The following is a 23,337-nucleotide window of genomic DNA, read 5'->3' on the forward strand; positions in this document are numbered from 1 at the left end:
TCCTAGGCTTGCCCTAGGGAAACCTTTGACTCGACCCAAACTAGTCCTCAGCCACTGAAGGCCTATGTGTAATGCCAATTAGTCGTCACCTGAATACCATCACATATGATGAGGCTCGGATAATCCTTCGAGTAAAAGACTCGTCCCTACAACGAGAGTTGCGCAGTAAGGCCAAATCCAACACTCCGAGATTATTCAACCCTGGTCACATGTGATGTGACGTATTCACCAAATGGATAATTCCCATTACTCGGAGTCCCACAAAGCACATAGCAAATAGCATTTGGACACAAGAAACTACTCAAGCAATTCTATCCTCATAACGAGAAACTGCACTAGCATAACATGCTAAGCTCATACTACCAGGCATAACCTAAACAGGATATCCTACTGCTGTCTACTTAATACAAGCTTGCAATTCTCAATAAGCTGGAACACATATAGCAGGAACATAAGGCATCCTCCTAGATCCTCAGTCCTATACTAGCATGCTGTTCTACTGGAACTGAAACAGATAATATAAACTTGAATGGGTAATTTGGGAGTACTTACTTGAGCTCGGCTGATCGCATACACCACACCCTTTTCTTGTTTTCAAAATTCTTTTATTTCTAAGTTTTTTTGTTCAAAAATCCCCTTTTGAAAATGTTTTTCTTTTGAACTCCTTTTACCGTGTCCTTAGTTTGAGTTCAGACACACCCAAAAGTGTTTCCGAATCCCTCAAACCAAGGCTCTGATACCAACTTGTAACAGCCGAAAATACGACCCAAAAAAATTTGTTTAATCATTACTAAAATCATTAGATCAATTCCATAAAATAAAACCCATACGTCAATGTATCCAAAACCATAACAAAGTATCACAAGAAAACTGTATCAATACTGTATCGAATCATTTCAATGAAAAGCTAATCAACAACCAGGACAAAAACTAAAGCTATGGTGTGTGCAATGCCATCATCCCGAGCTCTTCCCTTTACTTGCGGAAGTACCTGAAACCAAAACTGAAACTGTAAGCACGAAGCTTAGTGAGCTCCCCCAAACTACCACATACCATACAATAACATATAAACACATACTGGGCCTTGCCCACTGCATCGAACCGAAGTCCGAAAACTGCATCGGACCGAAGTCCGGAACTAACCAGGGCCCTGCCCACTACATCAGACCGAAGCCCGAAAACTGCATCAGACCAAAGTCCGGAACTAACTAGGACCTTGTCCCCTGCATCGGACTGAAGTCCAGAATTGACTGGGACCTTGTCCCCTGCATCGGACCAAAGTCCGGAAACTAACTGAGCATAACATGGCATAGCATAAACATATCAACTGGCATAAGCACGTATATTGCATACTGCATCAGACCGAAATCCGGAACACATAATACAAAAAGATACTTGAATCACAAAGACATCAAGCAATCTAACTACTGCATTGGACCGAGGTCCGAAACTACTACTAACTAAATGGGTCGGCATTGTGGCCGTGGACCCGTTCCTACTGGAAGGAAGACTCACCTAGTAGTGTAGTTGCGGAATGAACTGCTCCGGAATCTATCTGCTGCAGCTTCGGTTTCACCTCGGCTACAATTTACACAAGTACACTCAATTAAATACTATAACCATACTGAGGATAAAATGACTATTTTACGCCTAGTCAAAGTCAACCCTTAGGTCTAAGTCAACATACAGTTGACCTGACTCGTCGAGTTGAGCCGCCAACTCGTCGAGTCCCTATTCTTATCTCTCAATCTTGCCCGCCACTACTCGTCGAGTTTGGCATAGACTCGATGAGTTCCTCTTCGATACCAACATTCAGTCAATCTGCATCCGACTCACCGAGTTGTATGAACAACTCGTCGAGTCCTCCTTCATCAGATGAACACTCTGGCTGTGACTCGCCGAGTTGTATGAACAACTTGCCGAGTCTGTTCTTGAGATACGAAGGTTATCTTAGACTCGCCGAGTCAGGGCATTGACTCACCGAGTCCTTCCATGAATGAGTCTGATCTCCGACTCACTGAGTCCGTCTACAACCCACTGGTTCCACTCCGCATCACTCACAAAGAGAAACATATGGGACTCGCGACTCGACTCGCGCGAGTCCGAAGAACGACTCACCGAGTCGGTTGCATGCAACTTCAATACAGTCGATTCTGCTCGAATCCAGTGCATCCAACTTATAGATCTGGGTTCCTAAGGCTCGATTAACACGTAAAGTTTCCAACTTTACGTGTGCATAAGCATCCATAAAGGTTTAAAGGCTCAAAATGCACTAAAAGGGGTATATCTAGGGTCCTCATGCAAAATGGTTCCATAAAGGCAATAGATATGAGCTTCTAGAGCTCTAATCTTGGTAGATCCGAAGGCTATTCGACACCACATGTTCTCGATAACACTATTAAGCCAAAATGGCAAAACAAGCTACTTATGAGATCTACTTGAAGAAGAATAAGGGTTTGGGGCTAATACCTCAATGAAGATTGTGATACCATTAAGAACTCAGATCTACTTGCTTTTTCCTTGATTCCTCCTCTTCTCTTCTCTTCTTCTAATTCACCAATGAATCACAACTTCACAAAGTGAGGGAAATCACACCAAAATGATAAGGGAGGCTAGGGTTTTCTTGTGAGTCTTTTCTGTGGGAGAGGGGGCTAATGGATGCCCCAAAAGTTGTTTAAATAGGGTACAAACCCGCAGATTTAGGGTTTCTTCCAGACTGGCGGACTCGCCGAGTCCTGAATATAGACTCGTCGAGTTGCCTAACTACACGTTTTTGGGAACCCGTCTCTACTCGACGAGTCGGGCTACTGACTCGCCGAGTTCCTCTAAGGAAAAAAATGACTAGAACATAATTAAATAGCATACCAGAATTGGGGCGTTACACCTCTACAGCTTTATGGAATCTTTTGTAACATCACAAGTCAGAATCAAGAGTTTAGGGGGTAAAGTGTAAATTTGGAAAAGAGGAACTCAGGAGTAGGAGCTGCAACTCGTCGAGTCTAAGCGTGTGTCGGGCACATGTTAAGTGACCCGACTCGCCGAGTCGGAGGCTAGACTCGACGAGTCCGTGCTGGAATGAGAAACCCTAATTCCTAGGGTTTGCACCCTACATAAGGAACCTTAAGCCCCACCCCAGAGTCTTTAGCACTCCCCTTTGATGTCCAGAAGCTTTCCCAATCGATTTCAAGCCATAATCTGAGAGTGAGAAGGATTTAAGTGTGTTTTGGAGCTTAGAGAGGAAGGATACTTGAAGCAAGAGTTGGTGGGATCATAGAGGAGCTAAGTAGATCTGATCTCCTTGCTTGTTGGCATCAGATTGAAGGTAAAAAGTTGTTTCCTTGACTTTTTTGTGCTTATATTGTTCATGGATGAAGTTTTAGGGCCAAATTGTCATATATGAGTCTCTTTTCGAGTATTGGGTTCAGATCTGGGGTTGCTACTCTAGATCTAGACTGGTCTTGACTCATGAATCTGAAAAGTGATAGCTTTGGGGCTTGATTAAGAGTGTCCTCGCCTTAAACCTTCATTTTAGCTTGATTAGAGCTTGTTGAGCCTTGCATGCACGTAAAGTTGGAAACTTTACGTGTGAATCTTGCCCTAGGAGTCCAGATCTATGTATTGGAAGCAATGGAATGGCCTGTGATCGTCTAAATAAAGATGTCACGTGTGGACTCGGCGAGTTGGAAGAACAACTCGGCGAGTCTGTTGAAGATTGCCTTGGACTCGGCGAGTCTGTTCTTGGACTCGGCTAGTCTGGTCGTGGAACCATAACATTTTCTAGTTAAGCCGTGAATCGGTGAGTCGAGGGACGACTCGGTGAGTTGAGCAGGATGGGACTCAGAGATTGTTGAACTCGACGAGTCTTGGGGCGACTCAGCGAGTTGAGTCGTGATATGAGAGTTTTGAGTATGGGAACTCGACGAGTCAACGGGTTGACTCGGCGAGTAGGGTCAACGAGGAAGGTTGACTTTGACTGAGGACTTGGACTTTGACCAAGGGTTGACCAGTTGACTTCCAGGGGTATTTTGGTTATTATTGGTATTTATTGGATTTGGTTATTTAGTAATGTTCAGTGGTGGAGTTCGTATCGGTGGTCGGAGCAGCGCGATCTTATTATTCAGTCGGTAGTTGCAGGTGAGTTATCCTCACTATACTGACAGGGTCTACGGCACCAAGGCCGACCCTCTATCGGATGGAAATCTGGGTATTGTTGTTATGTTATTGCTTTGCTATGTTTTCATCCTGGTAGTTAGGATGTTATACGTTAGGTACCTGGTTAAGGTCGGTATCCTGATAGTTAGGATGGTATATGTGTGACCGGAAGGTCTTATGTGCTATGAAGAGTATGAGATATATGTTGTTAGATGTTATGAGAGCTGTATGTGTTATGTTATGATATGAGCGCTATGTTATGGACCGGAAGGTCATCATGTTATACGCGGTTATATGATATGTATGTGCTATGTATGTTATGTATGATAAGGACCGGAAGGTTAAGATGATATTTATGTATGTGCTATGTATGCTATGTATGGCAAGGACCGGAAGGTCAACAGAGTATGGACTGGAAGGTCAACAAAGTTATGGGATGGAAATCCCCTGAGACATATGGATCGGAAGATCCTATGGAGTTATGGACTGGAAGGGAGTACGTGTTGTTATGGCCTAAAAGGGCGTACGTGTTGTTATGGCCTCGAAGGTCGTATGTGTTGTATGTAGTATTTTGGGGGTAACTCACTAAGCTTTTGGGCTTACAGTTTCAGTGTATTGTTTCAGGTACTTCAGGAGATCGTGGCAAGGAGAAGGCGTGATCACACCACTCCTCAGTTTTATGTTGATGTTTCTAGGATACTCTGATAATAAATGAATTGAAAACCTTTTTGTAATAACTTAATGAATATGGTTGTTTTTGAAAAGTTTAAATTGGTTGTAATTTTTTATGGTCGTTACAAGTTGGTATCAGAGCCTTGGTTTGAGTGAATTGGAGGAACATTAGTGTGAATCTAGCCTCAAATCAAGGGAAGTTTTCAAAGTGAAATTGCAATGGTTTTCAAAATAAGTAGAGGAGGATGCAGAGTCACGATCAGCCAGAGCCAATAAGTAGACCCCAAAATACCATACAAGTTATTTGATTATGTGATATGTTAAAACAACATGCTAGTACTAGGCTAGGGATCTTCAGGAATTGCATGATAGAATTGCCTAATTATATGATGCCTGCTAGCCTAGGGTTCCCTATTATGTGAGGTAGTTAGCAGTTCCTCTAGATGAGGATCGAGAGGTTGCCATGTATATGTTTATCGCTAAGGTGTTGTGGTGATACTTGATATAAATATGGGTAGGTGTGGAAGGTAGTATGGGCCCATACTACTAAAAGCACAAGACCCATACGTGTATCAAGGAAGTCACAACCCCTAGGGTCGGGTTGGGATTTAGTTCCCGGGGTACTGGGGAAGCATTTGATTTTCTGGCAGTGTATTTCCAGTATGGTGGTTGCGAGGCATGCTGGGGGTGGATCCGGATCAGGATCGGGATCAGGAGAGGGCGGTCAGGGTGGATCAGCGCCACCCGATGTCATTGGTCGGATGAGTACGGATGAGTTGGATGCCAGGATTCGTGAGATCCTGCACAATGAGATTACTGATATGTTCAGGGCGGAGATGCCGGAGATTTTTGGGTCGATCATGACCGCCATGGTTGAGTAATTTGATGCGCGCTATGCGACTCTTGCAGAGACGGCTTCCGCGGCAGTTGCAGCGGCTGTAGCAGCGACATGTGGAGGAGCCGGTCGGGGTTTTCAGTATCGGGACTTCGATGATACGAAGCCCCTTACTTTTGATGGATTTCAGGATCCGATCATTGCTATGAGGTGGTTATCGTACGTGGAGGGTTGTTTCTTCACGTGTTCATGCCCTGCGGATCAGAGGGTGAGGAGTGCTCTGAACCTTTTAAGGCTCGGGGCAAGGGATTGGTGGAGGTTGACTACGGGATCATATTCTGATGCGTAGCAGGCTGCGGTTACATGGGATCAGTTCTGGAAGATGTTCAGTACCCGTTACGTTCCACGGGTTGAGAGAGAGAGAGACGTTGGCTCAGGAGTTCTTGGAACTGGAGCAGGATTCGGAGTCGGTGACGGAGATCTCCAGGATGTTCACTGAGAGGGTGATGTTTTGCCCTGAGTTTGTTTCAGAGCAGAGTCAGATGTTCCGATACCTGAGTATGCTTAAGAGGGATATCAGGCAGTTTGTGTCTACGCAGAGGTGCGAGACCTTGTTGGAGTTGCAGGAGGCCTCCTGGCGGCACGAGTTGGAGATCGAGTTACAGTTGCGAGAGCAGAGGCAGGCCCCGATGCAGTCGTGTTCGGCGCTAAAACGGTCCAAGACCATTGATTCCAGGATAGGAGGTCAGAGTAGCCACACTTGTGAGAAGTGTAGGAAGGGTCATACCGGAGTTTGTAGGTCCGGTGGTGCATGTCGTAAGTACGGGAGAGAAGGGCATTATGCGAGGGATTGTCGGCAGTCAGTCCCGGTTCAGGATTTGAGGATTTGTTATCATTGCCATCAGGGTGGTCACATGAGGGCCAACTGTCCACAGCTTGTTGCTAGACCGGTGCAGGCTCCAGCACCGTCCACTTTGAGGATTACAGGCAGGGACCTGGGTGGAGCGGAGCCTTTGAGGGCTCATGGTCGAGCTTTTCAGCTTACTGTAGAGGAGGTCAGGGTAGAGCCAGATGCAACTACGGGTATGTTTTCTTTTTGTCATCTTGTCACCTTGTGATCATTGAGGAGTATTGTATATCTGCTAGTCTTGTTTGCATGATTCATGGTATAGTATTTGATCGTTTTTTCGCCTGGTTATCGTATGATTGAGGATTTTGGTATTAGGAGTCGTAGTTGGTTAACATCCAGGAGGATGGTTGGTGGGGAACTAGGCTTTTTGGTCAGGATGTCGGGTATAGCAATTGCGTTTTGAGAAGTGTTCAGCGGAGAGTCAAACTCCATTAGAGTTAGTGATGTGCGATGCCGGGAAGTGATTTTGTGAAGGTTGCTCGTCTTAGAGGAAACCAGTTCATAGATAAGGGGGAATATGTTGAGTAGGGTTGTTAAGAGATGCCGGATGGGTCGCCGGTGAATGGAAGACAGTGCTCTAAGTTGGGAGAATTGGAAATTCTCAGGAGGATTGATAAACGTTAGAGTTTGATTAGCTATTTGGGATCCAGCAGTGTTCAGTCCGCCAAGAGTGTGGGCTAGTATGAGTAAGTGACAGATCGATGGGGCGGAGTACAGACTAAGGATTCTGGATAGGGTGATTGTTTGTTGTGAGCCCTAGGATTAGGCCGGGAGCTGGGTATATGGAATGGAGTTGGAGTTCGGAACCCCTAGAGGGCTAGAACAGTATGTATGGGAGAGATTCCCAGGAGGAATAGTTCGGGATGATGTATGGATAGTTTGAGCGGACCGGGGAGACTGAAGTCCGGAAGGCATATCAGTTAGGCCGGAAGGCGTACCAGTCAGGCTGAAGGCCTGGTAAGGCGGTCCAGTCATGCTGAAGACGCTGTATGCGTTAGTGGATCTGTATGCGGAGAATGGGTGATTATGTCGCCATGCAATAGCAACGGTAGGTCTGGCCCGGGTATTGATCATGTTAGTGAAAGGTGGTGTATGGACTTCGATAGTCCTTGTGATTAGATAAAGAGTATATGTGATGCATAAAATAGCGATTACTCTACAGGGGATAGTGAAGAGTGGGGTGTGAGCACCGTGGCACTTGTCTGAAGTGGCAAGGTTGGCAAGTAGATTTCCTTGGTATGGAAAAGGAAAGGTATGTAACTCCGGAAGGGAGTGTTGGATCACGGAAGTGAAAGTAGTAGTGAGAATGGATGATTGAGAGTATTTCAATTAGGGTTGTTGAGCACCGTGATTGTGCCAGTGGTTTGGAAGCACATCCAGATTGGGTGTCTGTCGAGGTCGCGAAAGGAATTCCGGTAGTGTCGGACCTGAGGAGTCTGGAAGGGATGCAAGGGTAGGTCCTTGGAATCCAATTATAGGAGCGATCATGGGTTATGTATATAGTGGTAATTCATCATGGAGATGTCTGATGGTATCGTCAGTGTGTCGGGTTTTTCCAACCCGAGGATGTAGAGCAGGCTCAGCATGTGTATGTGATTGCAGAGGAGAGCTCATGGGAGTTGCTCAGGAGCTGAAGGATGTGTCATCCTGTCAGCACGGAAAGAAAAGAGTTGGATTCGGAAAGGAAGCGGGATAAAGTGAATTCAATAAAGGATATGCCATTTAAGGAAAGGGGTAGCAGCTTGATACCGAGTCAGGACCCAGTGGTTCAGGGAGATATCTAGCTTTGTAAGAGTCAAGTGATTGTTGTGATTTGGAATGATGGAAGTATCATCGGGTGATCATTGGTTGAAAAGTGTTGATATCAGAGAAAGAAGCTGGTGGCCGGCTTGAATCAGTTGTCGTTACTCTGTGAGGGAAGAGTTGGAATTTATAGAGGTTTGATAGCAGTGTTCGGAGGAACCTGGGTCGATTGATACCAGGAGGTGCATTGTGGGAGTATTATCTGGAATTGTGTGCTGCAGCAGGCTTCGAGGGTGAAGCCTAATTTAAGTGGGGGAGAATTGTAACATCCCAAGTCAGAATCAAGAGTTCAGGGGGTAAAGTGTAAGTTTGGAAAAGAGGAACTCGGCGAGTAGGAGCTGCAACTCATCGAGTCTAAGCGTGTGTTGGGCACATGTTAAGTGACCAGACTCGCCAAGTCGGAGGCTGGACTTGACGAGTTTGTGCTGGAATGAGAAACCCTAATTCATAGGGTTTGCACCCTATATAAGGAACCTTAAGCCCACCCCAGCCTCTTTAGTGCTCCCCTTTGATGTCCAGAAGCTTTCCCAATCGATTTCAAGCCCTAATTTGAGAGTGAGAAGGATTTAAGTGTGTTTTGGAGCTTGGAGAGGAAGAATACTTGAAGCAAGAGTTGGTGGGATCATAGAGGAGCTAAGTGGATCTGATCTCCTTGCTTGTTGGCATCAGATTGAAGGTAAAAAGCTGTTGCATTGACTTTTTTGTGCTTAGATTGTTCATGGATGAAGTTTTAGGGCCAAATTGTCATATATATGAGTCTTTTTTCGAGTATTGGGTTCAGATCTGGGGTTGCTACTCCAGATCTAGACTGGTCTTGACTCATGAATCTGAAAAGTGATAGCTTTGGGGCTTGATTGAGAGTGTCCTCGCCTTAAACCTTCATTTTAGCTTGATTAGAGCTTGTTTAGCCTTGCATGCATGTAAAGTTGGAAACTTTATGTGTGAATCTTGCCCTAGGAGTCCAGATCTATGTATTGGAAGCAATGGAATGGCCTGTGATCGTCTGAATAAAGATGTCACGTGTGGACTCAGCGAGTTGGAAGAACAACTCGGTGAGTCTGTTCTTGGACTCGCCGAGTCTGGTCGTGGAACCATAACCTTTTCTAGTTAAGCCGTGAATCGGTGAGTCGAGAGACGACTCGGTGAGTTGAGCAGGATGGGACTTAGAGATTGTTGAACTCGACGAGTCTTGGGGCGACTCAACGAGTTGAGTCGTGATATGAGAGTTTTGAGTATGGGAACTCGACGAGTCAACGGGTTGACTCGGCGAGTAGGGTCAACGAGGAAGGTTGAATTTGACTGAGGACTTGGACTTTGACCAAGGGTTGACCAGTTGACTTCCAGGGGTATTTTGGTAATTATTGGATTTGGTTATTTGGTAATGTTCAGTGGTGGAGTTCGTGTCGGTGGTCGGAGCAGCGCGATCTTATTATTCAGTCGGTAGTTGCAGGTGAGTTATCCTCACTATACTGACAGGGTATACGGCACCAAGGCCGACCCTCTATCAGATGGAAATTTGGGTATTGTTGTTATGTTATTGCTTTGCTATGTTTGCATCCTGGTATTTAGGATGGTATATGTTAGGGACCTGGTTAAGGTCGGTATCCTGATAGTTAGGATGGTATATGTGTGACCGGAAGGTCTTATGTGCTATGAAGAGTATGAGATATATGTTGTTAGATGTTATGAGAGTTGTATGTGTTATGTTACGATATGAGCAGTATGTTATGGACCGGAAGGTCATCATGTTATATGTGGTTATATGATATGTATGTGTTATGTATGTTATGTATGATAAGGACCGGAAGGTTAAGATGATATTTATGTATGTGCTATGTATGCTATGTATGGTAACGACCGGAAGGTCAAGATGATATGGACCAGAAGGTCAACATAGTATGGACCGGAAGGTCAACAGAGTTATGGGATGGAAATCCCCTGAGACATATGGATCGGAAGATCCTGTGGAGTTATGGTCTGGAAGGGCGTACGTGTTGTTATGGCCTGGAAGGGCGTACGTGTTGTATGTAGTATTTTGGGGGTAACTCACTAAGCTTTCGGGCTTACAGTTTCAGTGTATTGTTTCAGGTACTTTAGGAAATCGTGGCAAGGCGAAGACGTGATCGTACCACTCCTCAGTTTTATGTTGATGTTTCTGGGATACTTTGATAATAAATGAATTGAAAACCTTTTTGTAACACTAGTAGAAAAAGGCCCTTTAATGACGCGCAAACAATGACACTCGCTGATAGAGGACGTGCATTCGTGCGTGCCCCAAAAAATAATGTCAGTTTTGCAAAATTTGAAGGATAGAGGACACGCATTTGTGCGTGCCCCAAAAATTAGTGTCAGAACGAAAAAAAAGGAAATACGGAGGGTGCCTTTCATAAAATGTGTGTCGTCTAAATGTGTCGCTTTATAACAGTTTAATGAAACACGCGTTTTTAAGGCGGGATTTCACCCGCCTATTGAATCCCAAAAATTAACCCCCCCCCCCCCCCCCCCCCCGCGCCTCTCCCAATTAGCAAGAAAAAACCCTAGGCCCTTCTTCTTCTTCTTCTTCTTCTTTAAAGCTATTAATAAAAAATTAAGCAACATTCTCTTCCATTTTGATTTAGATCGCTAGTTCACTAAAATGTTGGGTATGAGTTTTTGGATAACGCTTATGATGATTCTGAAGATGTATCAGTTTGTCCGATTGGATGCATATTTACTATTAAATTTGGGGATTTTCTTTTATGTATCACTACCCTCTTCTGTTTCAATCATTCCAAGTTCATCGTATCACAAGGCTTCGTTGGTTTTATTAGCTAAGGATCTCTTTCTAGATGTTAATCGATCTCCAGTTAATTCGTTCACCCTCTTTTTTAGGGTTTTCTGCTCCCCACATTTCTTGTTTCACGTTTGTCTCAACAAAGTCTTTACTCATTTTATTCGATTTCCCCCCTTTTCATTTCCATTTCTCTAGGGTTTGTTTGTTTGTTTGTTTCGTAATGTTTTCTGAACAAGCGTCGACGCGATTCTTGTTTGTATCTAAACAACTGTGAATTTGTAAGAGTGATCGGAAGAGGAAAAATAGAAGATAGACGACGAAGAAGAAGAAAAGCGAACAAACGGGATTTCTTCACCTGGTGTGTTAATCTTTGAGCGCTCTCTCTTGATCCTGCTCTCGCTATCGCTATCTAGCAATTAATGATCTCACTAAGCTCTTTGATTTTATTTTTCGATTCTTTTATCGTTTAATTGCTGATTTCTGTTCATAGCTTCTTCATCTAATCTCATTGTGTTGCAGGATTTTTGGATTTCTTTATCTTACTTTTTATACATATACTTGTTATTTCTAACGTTATGGATGCAGGATCTATAAGTTCGTAGCTTCTTCGTCATATGGTTGTTTTTGAAAAGTTTAAATTGGTTGTAATTTTTTATGGTCATTACATCTTTGTTTTTAGATTTTTTTAATTTTTTTTTTTCGTTTTTTTTTTACGTTCATTTTCGTTTATTAATATTAATTTTCTTTAAATACACTAATACCTTATGTGATTATGTAAAAAAAGTTAACAAAAAAGGTTAAAAATAATGAACTTAGGATCCGCAAAGCACCCTCTGCGGATCCATTAAAGGCTTTGCGGATTCTCTACAACTTTACGAAATCTTTGTTTTTTCATTTTTTTTTTTGCGTTTATTTTCGTTTATTAATATTAATTTTTTTAAATACACTAATATCTTATGTGATTATGTAAAAAAAAATTGACAAAAAAAGGTTAAAAATAATGAACTTAGGATCCGCAGAGTATCCTCTGCGGATCCATTAAAGGCTCTACGGATCCGCAGAAAGACCCACATAACCAATGACAAGGTTGCGTCGATTACCAATGGCAGCAAGAGCCAGATAACCAATGGTCGCAAGCGACAATAAATCTAGGGACACAAGCAACAGATAACTCATGGACGAAATACGAAAACAGATCAAAGTTTCTGTGGTTCGATTTGAACGAATGAAGTTTATTTCAAAGTAGTTTATTATGAAAGTTGTATGTTTATGTTTTCTAAAGTATGTTTTGTAACCTATAAAAAAATGCAATATTTGTATAATTTTAATTAGGTTATTTATATGCACCGGTAGCAAACATATTATATAAAACATTTCATTATTTTTAACCTTTTTTTATCAAAATTTTTACATAATAATCACATATGGTATTAGTTTATTTTAAAATAATAATAATATTAATAAACGAAAATGAACGCAAAAAAAAAAAAAAAAAAAAAAAAAAAAAAAACGAAAAAAAATTTAAAAATTTAAAAATTTAAAAAACCCACATTCTGTAGAGCTGTAGAGGGATCCGCAGAGCTGTAGAGAGATCCGCAGAGGGTGCTCTGCGGATCCTTTGGTCATTTTCCAAAATCCGTTTTTTCTTGGTTATTTTCTTCAAACCAACCCTCTTTTATAGTCATTTCTCGAATTTACTCTTATTTTGCTGTTTACATATTACAACATGTGCATGGATATGAATAATATAATCAATCACAAATAGGGCAGAAATATTACGTCCAGATAAATAGACGATTCAATGTTTGATGTAATATTTAATTATATTAGTAAAAAGTAGTATTTATAAGTAAAATTATAAAATTGAAAAAGAAAAATCTTTTACTTGATAAACAGTCGATTCAATGTTTGATTATAACATAGTGTAACAAAGAGTGTAATTGAATCCAGCCAAATCGTGAAATACACGAAACCCATTCCAAAAGTACTCGAATTCAAATTTGTTTGAGTCGCACCGAACTTGAGCTCGAGCTACTTAAGTATATTATCGAGTTGAGCTTGGGTAGTGGATTACTCGGTTTCATGAAGCTCGCGAGCTAATTCAAGCTTAGACATATTTACACTATTACCCATTATTTTATTCAATTTACATAATCCGAGCCGAGTCGAATCTAGCTCACAAGCTTAATCCTATTACTATTACAATGTTTATCTAATTTTATTTTTATAACTAATCAAATCAAGTCAATCCAAGCTCAAAAGTGTCGTTTACTTTATTGAGCTCGAACATGAGTTTGAAAGTAAGGCTTGAGTCGAGTTTCGAGCTTAGGTTTTTAGGAAAATGACTTACAAGCCCAATGAAGTTTCCATACCGTTCAAAAAACCTTAATCATATTTTGTTTGTTCAAGAAAACTCAACAAATTTAACATTTTGTCTAAAAAAAATCTGACTAAGCTACTTTTTTGTTCAATTCTATGGAAGTCAAAGAAGAGAATCAGATGACATTGCTTATTATGATATCAGGAAAATGACTTGTCAGACGAACTAAGTTTCCTAACCGTTTAAAAAACCTCAATCATGTTTTGTCTGTTCAAAAAAACCTAACGAACTTAATCTTTTGAACAGACAAAATATGATTTTGGTTTTTTGAACGATTTGAAAACTTTGTTAAGTCTTTTTAGATAAAATGTTAAGTTCGTTGGTTTTCTTGAACAGATAAAACATTTTTTTTGAACAGCAGATAATTATATATAGAAAGAAAAACCTAGCAAGAAGCTAGGAAAAACACATTACAAGAGAATTGTAGCAAAAACAGGTTTATGAAGCCAATCAGTCCAACTAAGCTTAGCTTTCCTACATCTATTGGAAATCCAAAAAAAACGCCCTCTCAACAACCTCATCAAAAATCATGGATTTCCTATGAGTGACCGTTCCGAAAACAGTGGAGTTTCTAAAATTCCATAAGCACCAAAAAGCAGAAAAAATAACTGCTTCAAAAGCCTTTCTCTGCCCACTCCTAAAGAGGACCGAACCATGCCAAGAAAAAAGATTAGTAAAGGTGGAATGATTGGGAGGTTGAACATCCCACCATATAGCAATACGACTCCATATATCAATCAACTCCCTGCATCCTATAAAAATGTGATCGATTTCCTCCATACCACGGAGGTACACCGAGCATAAAATGGACCGCAACTCCAACCCACGATAAGACAATCTCTCCTAGTAGGAATACTCCCATGTCCAATCCTCTAAATAAGAATATTAACTTTAATAGGGACCCAATTATTCTACCTAGATTCCGAACCTGTAACAGCCAGAGTACTAGAATCAATAATATCACGAGCAGAAGAGACAGTGAAGACATCTGACACGTCACCCAGCCAACCCAATCTGTCAGGTCTATCTTGCAAGCGAAACTTCATGACCAACTCTAGAAAAACATCCCATTGGGACTGCTCAATACCTCCCCTTGGGGCACGACGAAGTATGTTGGGATCCCATCCTAAAAGAAAACGATCTCTCGCAGTGTAACAGCCAGAGTACTAGAATCAATAATATCATGAGCAGAAGAGACAGTGGAGACATATGACACGTCACCCAACCAACCCAATCTGTCAGTCTATCCTGCAAGCGAAACTTCATGACCAACTCTAGAAAAACGTCCCATTGGGACTGCTCAATACCTCCCCATGGGGCACGACGAAGAATGTTTGGATCCCATCCTAAAAGAAAACGATCTCTGACAGAGGCGACTTTATGAATATCAAGAGCATAAATCCTGTGAAAAATAATTGCAAGAGGCAAATCATCCAACCATTTATCATGCCAAAAACTTACAGAAGCACGTCTCCACCCTAATATGACACAAGGAAAGAAGATCAATCCCCTTATTCCTGAGGTTGAACAGACAAAACACGATTGATGTTTTTTGAACAGTTTGTAAACTTCGTTAGGCTTTTATGTTATTTTCCTCAAGTTTTTTAGTCGAGTACAGTTTCGAGTTTGACAGTAGTCAAATTGACTCGGTTCCATTACACACGTAGATACAACTATTAATTTTTTTTTAAAAAAAAATACCATTTTATAATTAATATCGGTACCAATATTATACAATATTGGTCTCATTTTGAACAACCAACATCGTTAAAGTTATTTTATATTATTATTTTATATTTTGTTATATAATTTTATTTATTTAATTAAATATAATAAAAATACCTAAGGTAAAAAAAATAAAAATAGAAAAGAAAGGAGAAACGTGTAAGAATTGATATTAAATGAGGAGAATTAATGTAAATAATAATTGAACTGCTGTGCAGTGATAGCCTGACGGGTGGCCACCATTCCATATCAGAGCATCCTAAGAGGGTCTCCTGTTCTTGATGACTGGTCGCTACTAAGCACTTCTAGTAAACTGTTATAACTTATAACGAGCTTCTAAGTGAACTCGGTTCTCTATATATTCACAGAAAGACTACTACACTATAACCTTACTTAATCAGCAATATAAAAAACAATGTCTTCTTCCGAGGTAGACCTAGAAAAATGTCGAATTCCACTAGCGGAGATCATTCGGGCCACAAAAAACTTCAGTTCAGAAACTCTGGTCGGGGATGGTGGATTTGGTATGGTCTACAGAGGCCAACTCTCTAACCACTGGAAAAAACAGCTAGTAGCCATCAAACGCCTTGATCCTAAAGGTTATCAAGGAACCAAGGAGTTCCATAATGAAGTCAAGTTGGTTTCAAGTTTCAACCATCCAAACATCATCCCTTTCGTTGGCTACTGTGATGATGAAAATGAGAAAATTATAGTTTTCAAGTATGCTACAAACAGAAGCCTTGAGTATCACCTCCAAGACCGAGATAGGAGGAGTCGCCTAACATGGGAACAACGCCTGAAGATATGCTTAGGGGCAGCGTACGGACTAAAGTACCTTCACTCGGGTGTTGGGGAGCACAGCAGAGTAATTCATAGAGATTTGAAGAGTGCAAATATATTGTTAGATGATAATCTGGAAGCCAAAATATGTGATTTTGGTTTGTCAAGATTAAGTCCAAGAAATCAGCAAGATACCCATGTCCGTACAAAAGCTGCTGGTACAAGGTTTTACATGGATCCGAGTTACGTGGAAAGTAGTACGCTCACTAAAGAGTCCGACATATACTCATTTGGAGTCATAATGTTCGAGATATCTAGTGGGATGATGGCTTATCATGCAAGGCGGTTTAAAGATTCTAAGGAACTTTATCTGATCTACCTCGTCCGAAGCTACTATCACGACCATAAACTCGCTGATGGACTTGACAAGTTAATAGATCCCACTATCAAAGATCTGATTCATATGAGATCTTTTGATAAATTTAATGAAATTGCACATGAGTGCATTAACTTTGATTTTAGGAAACGCCCGACGGTTGATAGGATCATCAAGACTATTGACGAAGCATTGAATATTCAAGTAAGTCTTTTGTCTCATAGTATTTTTTAGGTAACGTATTTTCATAGCAAGAATGAAAACTTTAATCCTTATCATATATGACATATTATTCCATTTTTGTATTTATAATCTTTTTTTTTTATGACAATACATTCTCGAAACCAAAACCTCTTATCTTTCCTCCATAAACACATTTGGCAACATGTATTCAAGTAAATTCAATTTCCATTTTTTTATAAACATTTGAGAGAGGCTCCAGCCTGGATCCATGAATAAGTAAGTACAAACGAGTGAACCCAAAAAGTTGGTCATGAATTAGAAAAGGGTTGTTGCTATTAGCAAGCATAGTGTGTTGACTTATTATTAGCCACTAACATTTTTTCAATACCTTGATACCAACCCAAAGATTACTAACTAAAGCAAAAGACTATAAACTTAGGAAAAACTTTAACAAAAACTAATATATATATATATATATATATATATATATATATATATATATATATATATATATCATTTTTTCAAGAAAATAAATGTCAATCGTGAGGTAGTTGAGGAGGATATCTATGCGATTTTCTCAATTCTAAACATTCATGGGAACCAATATTCTTTTTATTGTTTTCCACTGCAGCTTAATGGATTCGACTCCGCGGCATATTCTGAGGCATTTTGGAATGAGCTCCTGCCACCGGATTACCAAGAAATTATTGAAAGGGCGGTTTCTCCGCTGGGTTTTGCCTCTAAAAAGGAACTCTACTTCTGCCTATCGGACTCACATATCCTCCTTGATCGAGGCTACCTGGTAAATCTCTCATCCTTGTGATACCATGTTTCCTACATCCTTGTTAAATACGTCTATATAACCATTGAAAATTTTTAAATCGAATGTTTTCTTGGATATAATTGTTAAATAATGGTTCTACTAACTAAGATTTGGTCTCACATAATCCCATAAACAGAGCTTCCAGCTAGATATGGAGAGCGGGAAAAAATCCTACATGTTAGGCGCAAAGGAGCTCTTAATTGATTGGCAAGATGAACCTCAGTACTGGGAATGGGGACATACACTTAAATCAAGGTCTCTTTTGTCCCTTTTAAGATCATTTCTATACAATAACAAACACATATTAACCTTAACAAGCTAAACTATATATATATATATATATATATATATATATATATATATATATATATATATATATATATATATATATATATATATATATATATATATATATATATATATATATATATTGTGTAGGTTTTCGGAGGTTTGTATACTTAAAAGTGTATGCTGGCTTAGCATTCATGGCAAAATAGCATTTGTAATGTTGTCACCATACACTACATATGTAGCATATCTTGTCTTTCGAACTACTAGCAATTCCAAAGGACTTTCTGTGCCGGCTAAAACAATGGTGAGGTTTGGTGGGATAAAAATGGAGACCGAAAATGTGTATCTCCAAAGACCAGAGGGTAGTGAAAAATGGCAAGAAAATGATGTGTTTCCTCATAGGAGAAAGGATGGGTGGATGGAGATCAAGTTGGGAGAATTTGAGTACAATGACGAAGATGTTGGTGAAATTGAGATGGCGTTTGAGGAGGTTAAGTGTTTAAACTGGAAGCATGGTCTTATCGTGGAGGGCATTGAGCTTCGGCCTAAAACTACTGATCAATATTCACCATCTGTAAAACATACATATACACACAAGCAAAGGGAGAGAAAGATGATTAGCAAATCAACCAGTCTCTCAGTGTTGCCAAAAGGTTGTGTGTCGAGCGTGCTATCACTAACTTCTGCACGGAAAGTATTACGGAAATGTACGACAACAATAAAAATAAGAAATTGATGAGACATGTGTTTAATAAATTGTTCTTAAATCAAATTTGACTGCAATAAGACGTTTGTTTCTCATGATACAACAACTAGAAGCAGTTCTTCTAGACCTCCGAACTTAGCAAAGCCGGAATTATACCTTGAACTTATCAAGAAAATGCAAAAAATAAAAATAAATAAATGAAAGATGAGATGTTTCTTTTGTATTTTGTCTCTCTCAATCTAGATAGCAATATGTATACTAAGACACAACTATAACCGACATTTTGTAATAAATTTAGTAACGAACAAAATTGATGGATTTCATTAGGGAAATGATTCGTACACAACAACTTTTTATCATACACAACAATTTATGAATTATGTATAGTACAACATTTTAAAACATCAATTGTTATGTATGAAAAAAAAATTATTGTTTACAAATCATCTCCCATTTCATTAACCATGAAATCAGCAATATGTGATTAATATTGTGTTTAATGCAAATTTTGTAACCGATAATTTTTCAGTTTTATATATATATATATATATATATATATATATATATATATATATATATATATATATATATATATTTGCTAAAAAGCCCATGTATTTTTCTAGTCGACCAGTGGCAGTTATATGTGGTGGTAGTTATAGTTATACCTACAAGAGGCATGTTCGTACATAAATTTAGTGAACTCAGTCAATTTTTTCTTTGCATGAATTTCCACTTTAATGAGAGAGAGAGAGAGAGAGAGAGAGAGAGAGAGAGAGAGAGAGCATAAGTCTAACAAGGCTTAAAATTCCATAAGTCTAACAAGGCTTAAAAGTCTTTCTACTTATAAATATACTTCCTTTTCCTTCTCCTAACAACCCACTTAACCATTTTTCTTTATTCATCCAACTACCTAGTTCTAATGATTATTTCATCATTCTTTCTAAGTCCTTTTTGGATGTGTGATATACTACTGTATCATGGAGGAGAACAAAATGTATAACTATTTAACCATTTAAATAATGTTTAGGGTTTGAAATTCTCTGTGTGGTTTTATATACTAAATATTTATATAAGTTTTAAATTTATAAAACTGGTTTATTCTCAACCGGACTAAAACACACAGTAAGCAGTGTACCTAATCGTATAACAATATATATGTGATAAAACCAGGTATCGAACACTAGGAGAACAAGTATGATTTTATTTAGATAGTAAAGCAATTAATTAAACTAGAAACAGGAAAGTAAAAAGGGGGTTTTGTATAAAATAAATTAAACTTGAATTATGAACTAAACAAAAGCAATCAAAAGCAAAGAACGTGATTTAAACTGTAGATTTAAAGTACTTCCATTTAGATTACGAATCCCCTTATTTACCTATGGACACAATAAGAAGTACCTAATCGTGTAGCAGTATATATATGTGGTAAAACCATGTATCAAACATTAGGGGAACAAGTATGATTTTATTTAGATAACAAAGCAATTAATTAAACTAGAAACACGAAAGTAAAAAGGAGGTTTTTTTAAAATAAATAAAACTTGAATTATCAAACTAAACGAAAGCAATCAAAAGCAAATAACGTGATTTAAATAGTAGTTTTAAAGTACATCCATTTAGATTCTGAATCCCCTTAATTACCTATAGTTGATTTTTTTATAAGTGCAATGGATTTGACAAGTTAATTACGAATGCTTTAAATGATTGGTTATTGGTCTGATTAATGAATACAAATAATTATAAAGCAACTAACATAATGATTATGACATTAGCTAACTAAATAAATAATTAAATATTCAAATTATAAACGAATTGATCTAGTGATTAATCTCAATGGTCATGAAAATCAATTGAAGCATAATATGGATATCTAATACTCTCTTACACATTTAAGTTCACAATTATATCACCTAACCCTATGATTTGGTTCATTTCTAATCCTAACAGTTATCGACATAAACTAATTAAGATACAAGTTAATATAATTATATTGGTCATCTAGACTATATAAAAAAAAATCATTTTTAGGTAATAAAAATTAAAACTTCAATACATAAGATAAAACAATCAATTAAACATAATAAATAATCAAATTTTATAAATCTAACCAACAAATCAAAACTAGTATTTAGGGTTCATATACATATAAGGAGAAGTAAAAGGGTGTTAGCTCATTATTATAACTATAAAACATAAAATAATCAAAGAGTATTGTTCAACATGATGTCTAAAACAAACCTAATGATTAAACGATGTTTCGAAGCTTCGATATTCAAAACGATACTCCAATAATGTTCTTTAGCCTTGAAATCTACTTAAAAAGGGTTATGGATGAATATCTTCTCGTAGTTGTGAATTGGATTCTCTAATATAATGATTTGGATGGAAAATTCTCGTATATAGAGATTCAGATGTTTAGTGTCGTGGTAATGATATGTCATGTCACGTGTTTCAAAGTTTCCACATTTATCTAGAACTCACCAGCTTGATTGTTGCGCAAACATGAATGTATCTTGTTGCTCTTTCCCATATTTTCGCAAGTTTTGCTCCTCATATATATCAGCTCTCTTCTTATCCCAATCCATTCCTCTTGTTATTCAGCTATAAATTTATCTATATTTATCCAATTTCAGGTAGGGCTGACAATTCTCGACACGACACGAAATAAATGGGTTTGAGTTGAGTTTTTCAACTCGCCAACCCGCAACCCATTTATTAAATGGGTCATATATGGGTTTCTCAAAAAATAAACGGGTTGACCCGCCAACCCGTTTATATTCTTAATAAAAAAAATTTATTTTATTTTTAAATGTATTTATGTATCAAGTATTAATATTTAATAAGTATTGTATAATATATACCATTGATTCATAGACCATTTGACTGTTTTGACATTTTGACTTGTTGTGGATGGTCTAAGGTTGTAAGTCGTAACCTATAAGGCTAAGTCTGTAACATGTTTCTATGAATGTTTTTAATTTTTATTTGGATGTTTAAGACTTAAATGTCTAAAATTCAGACCCACGAATCCAAATCTGACCCATGAACCCGCCAACTTATGAACTCGTATAAATAAATGGTTGGCGGGTCATATATGGGTTTATGTTCCAAACCCGCCAACCCGTAACCTGTATATTTAAATGGGTCGTGTTTGGGTTGGCATATTTTGACCCGCCAACCCGCGACACGCCAACCCGAACACGACACGATTGTCAGGCCTAATTTCAAGCATAATAAGTATTATTTATATCTCTAATCTATAATAATTATTAAAAGAGAACCCTTTATTCACAATTGAAACAATCAAGGCCCTTGATTGCATTTCATCAATAGATTTACCACCCTTAGATCATTTGTTGACATCATACACCGTTTCTTTTCGTCGATGCTTATGCGCTCCCGTAACCTCTCCATAGTTTCCAATTTTGGACCTCTACATTATGTTTAGTAAACACACACCATATTTTACCCTAATTTTCCTCCTTGTTTAGTTTTCTTTCTTTCTGATTACGGTCACGCGTTCTCTGTCAATGAACCCCACGAAGATCCTTCTATGTATTTTATTTATGTCTAAACCCTATATTATGCCTTATATTATGCCTTACATATCCTTTCTTGATCTGCCTCCTTCACCATGTTTTTATCGGAAGAATGAACAATCGCTCCTGATGTTACATTAACATATTTGCAAAACCCTAGCAATACTTTTTCATTAGGTTTTGTTGGAAAATGATTTGGAAAGGTAACTTTTAGAAAGAAAAAAAAAAAAAAAAAAAAAACCGACCCGTTTTGAATTTGGGTAGATCGGGTCGGGTAAATCGGGTTTTCGGTTTGAAAATCCGGGTAATCGGGTAACCCGATATTTAAATAGGTCGGGTATTTGGTAAGTTTAAAAAAATTCGGGTATACCCGAATACCCAATTTAGAAAAAAAATAATTAAAACACTGTTTATAATAAGTATTAAAGTTGTATTATTATTTTACATAACTATTGTTCCTTATAGGTTAAACCAAATGTTATATGGCTTCGTTATTTAAACGGTATATAATAAATACAAAATAAATTATTGAAAATGCAATGAAGTTTTGAACAAAATGTTACAACAAATATAATGAAAGTGAAAAAGATGTTAGATTCCTTTTCATTTTCTTTGTACACTACGGATCTGTTTCTTTTTTGTCATTTCTTCTTTGTGAATTGAAATATAGCTATATAATTGTTTCTTTTTTGTCATTTCTTCTTTGTGAATTGAAATATAGCTATATAATTGATCCCTATAATTTAGATAACATGCTAAAGTTTTTTTATTTATAACTTTTGTGTACTACCTTTTGCATTAAATCATGTAACATGTTTGGTTAATTCAAGTTTGATTTGATCATGTACTCAATAAACTGTTTTTTTTTTTTCAAAATTTGAAATGGAATGCAAAAATCACATAAAATATTATAATGCCTTTGGTATATATACTTGGAATTTCTATAGGGGATCTACAGTGGAAAACCTTGTACTCTTCGGACCCATTCTATGGGATAACTTCACTTATTACACAGAAAAGTACACACGAAAGGCAGATACGACTGAAGTAACGTCTGCTAGATATTGGACACTAGACATTCACAATTTGCACAACATCAATGCTATCTCTATCGTTGATGACAAACACACATTTGTGCCCCACATCCTAAAAAGATACACTTTTACCAACGAATGGGAAGAGGTGCTCAAAAAATCCAAAAAGAAAGCAACACTCGACACCAAAGTCTCTTAAAAAACTGTGGTTGTTAGATCATATGAATGAGATACAAATAAGTTCTAAAAACACTTTTCAATCATACAAAAATCAATAATCGGATTAACCGATAGTTGCAAGAAGGCATAGGAACACACGATTGTTGAGCACAAATAAGAATTATTGCAAGTTTGG

The 23,337-nt window shown here is 38.3% G+C and overlaps 1 protein-coding gene across 1 annotated transcript; it reads left to right on the forward strand.

The window, feature by feature from the left end:
* The first annotated feature begins 15,567 nt into the window (after positions 1-15,567).
* Positions 15,568-18,630, forward strand: LOC111893892 (leucine-rich repeat receptor protein kinase HPCA1). Its single transcript, XM_042899154.2, has 4 exons — positions 15,568-16,610; positions 17,221-17,391; positions 17,549-17,667; positions 17,851-18,630. The coding sequence occupies exons 1-4, from the start codon at positions 15,666-15,668 to the stop codon at positions 18,437-18,439; spliced, it is 1,824 nt and encodes a 607-aa protein (XP_042755088.2). The 5' UTR covers positions 15,568-15,665; the 3' UTR covers positions 18,440-18,630.
* Positions 18,631-23,337: the final 4,707 nt, after the last annotated feature.

The sequence above is a fragment of the Lactuca sativa genome, chromosome 2 (genome assembly GCF_002870075.4).
Source record: "Lactuca sativa cultivar Salinas chromosome 2, Lsat_Salinas_v11, whole genome shotgun sequence".
NCBI classification, from domain to species: domain Eukaryota; kingdom Viridiplantae; phylum Streptophyta; class Magnoliopsida; order Asterales; family Asteraceae; genus Lactuca; species Lactuca sativa.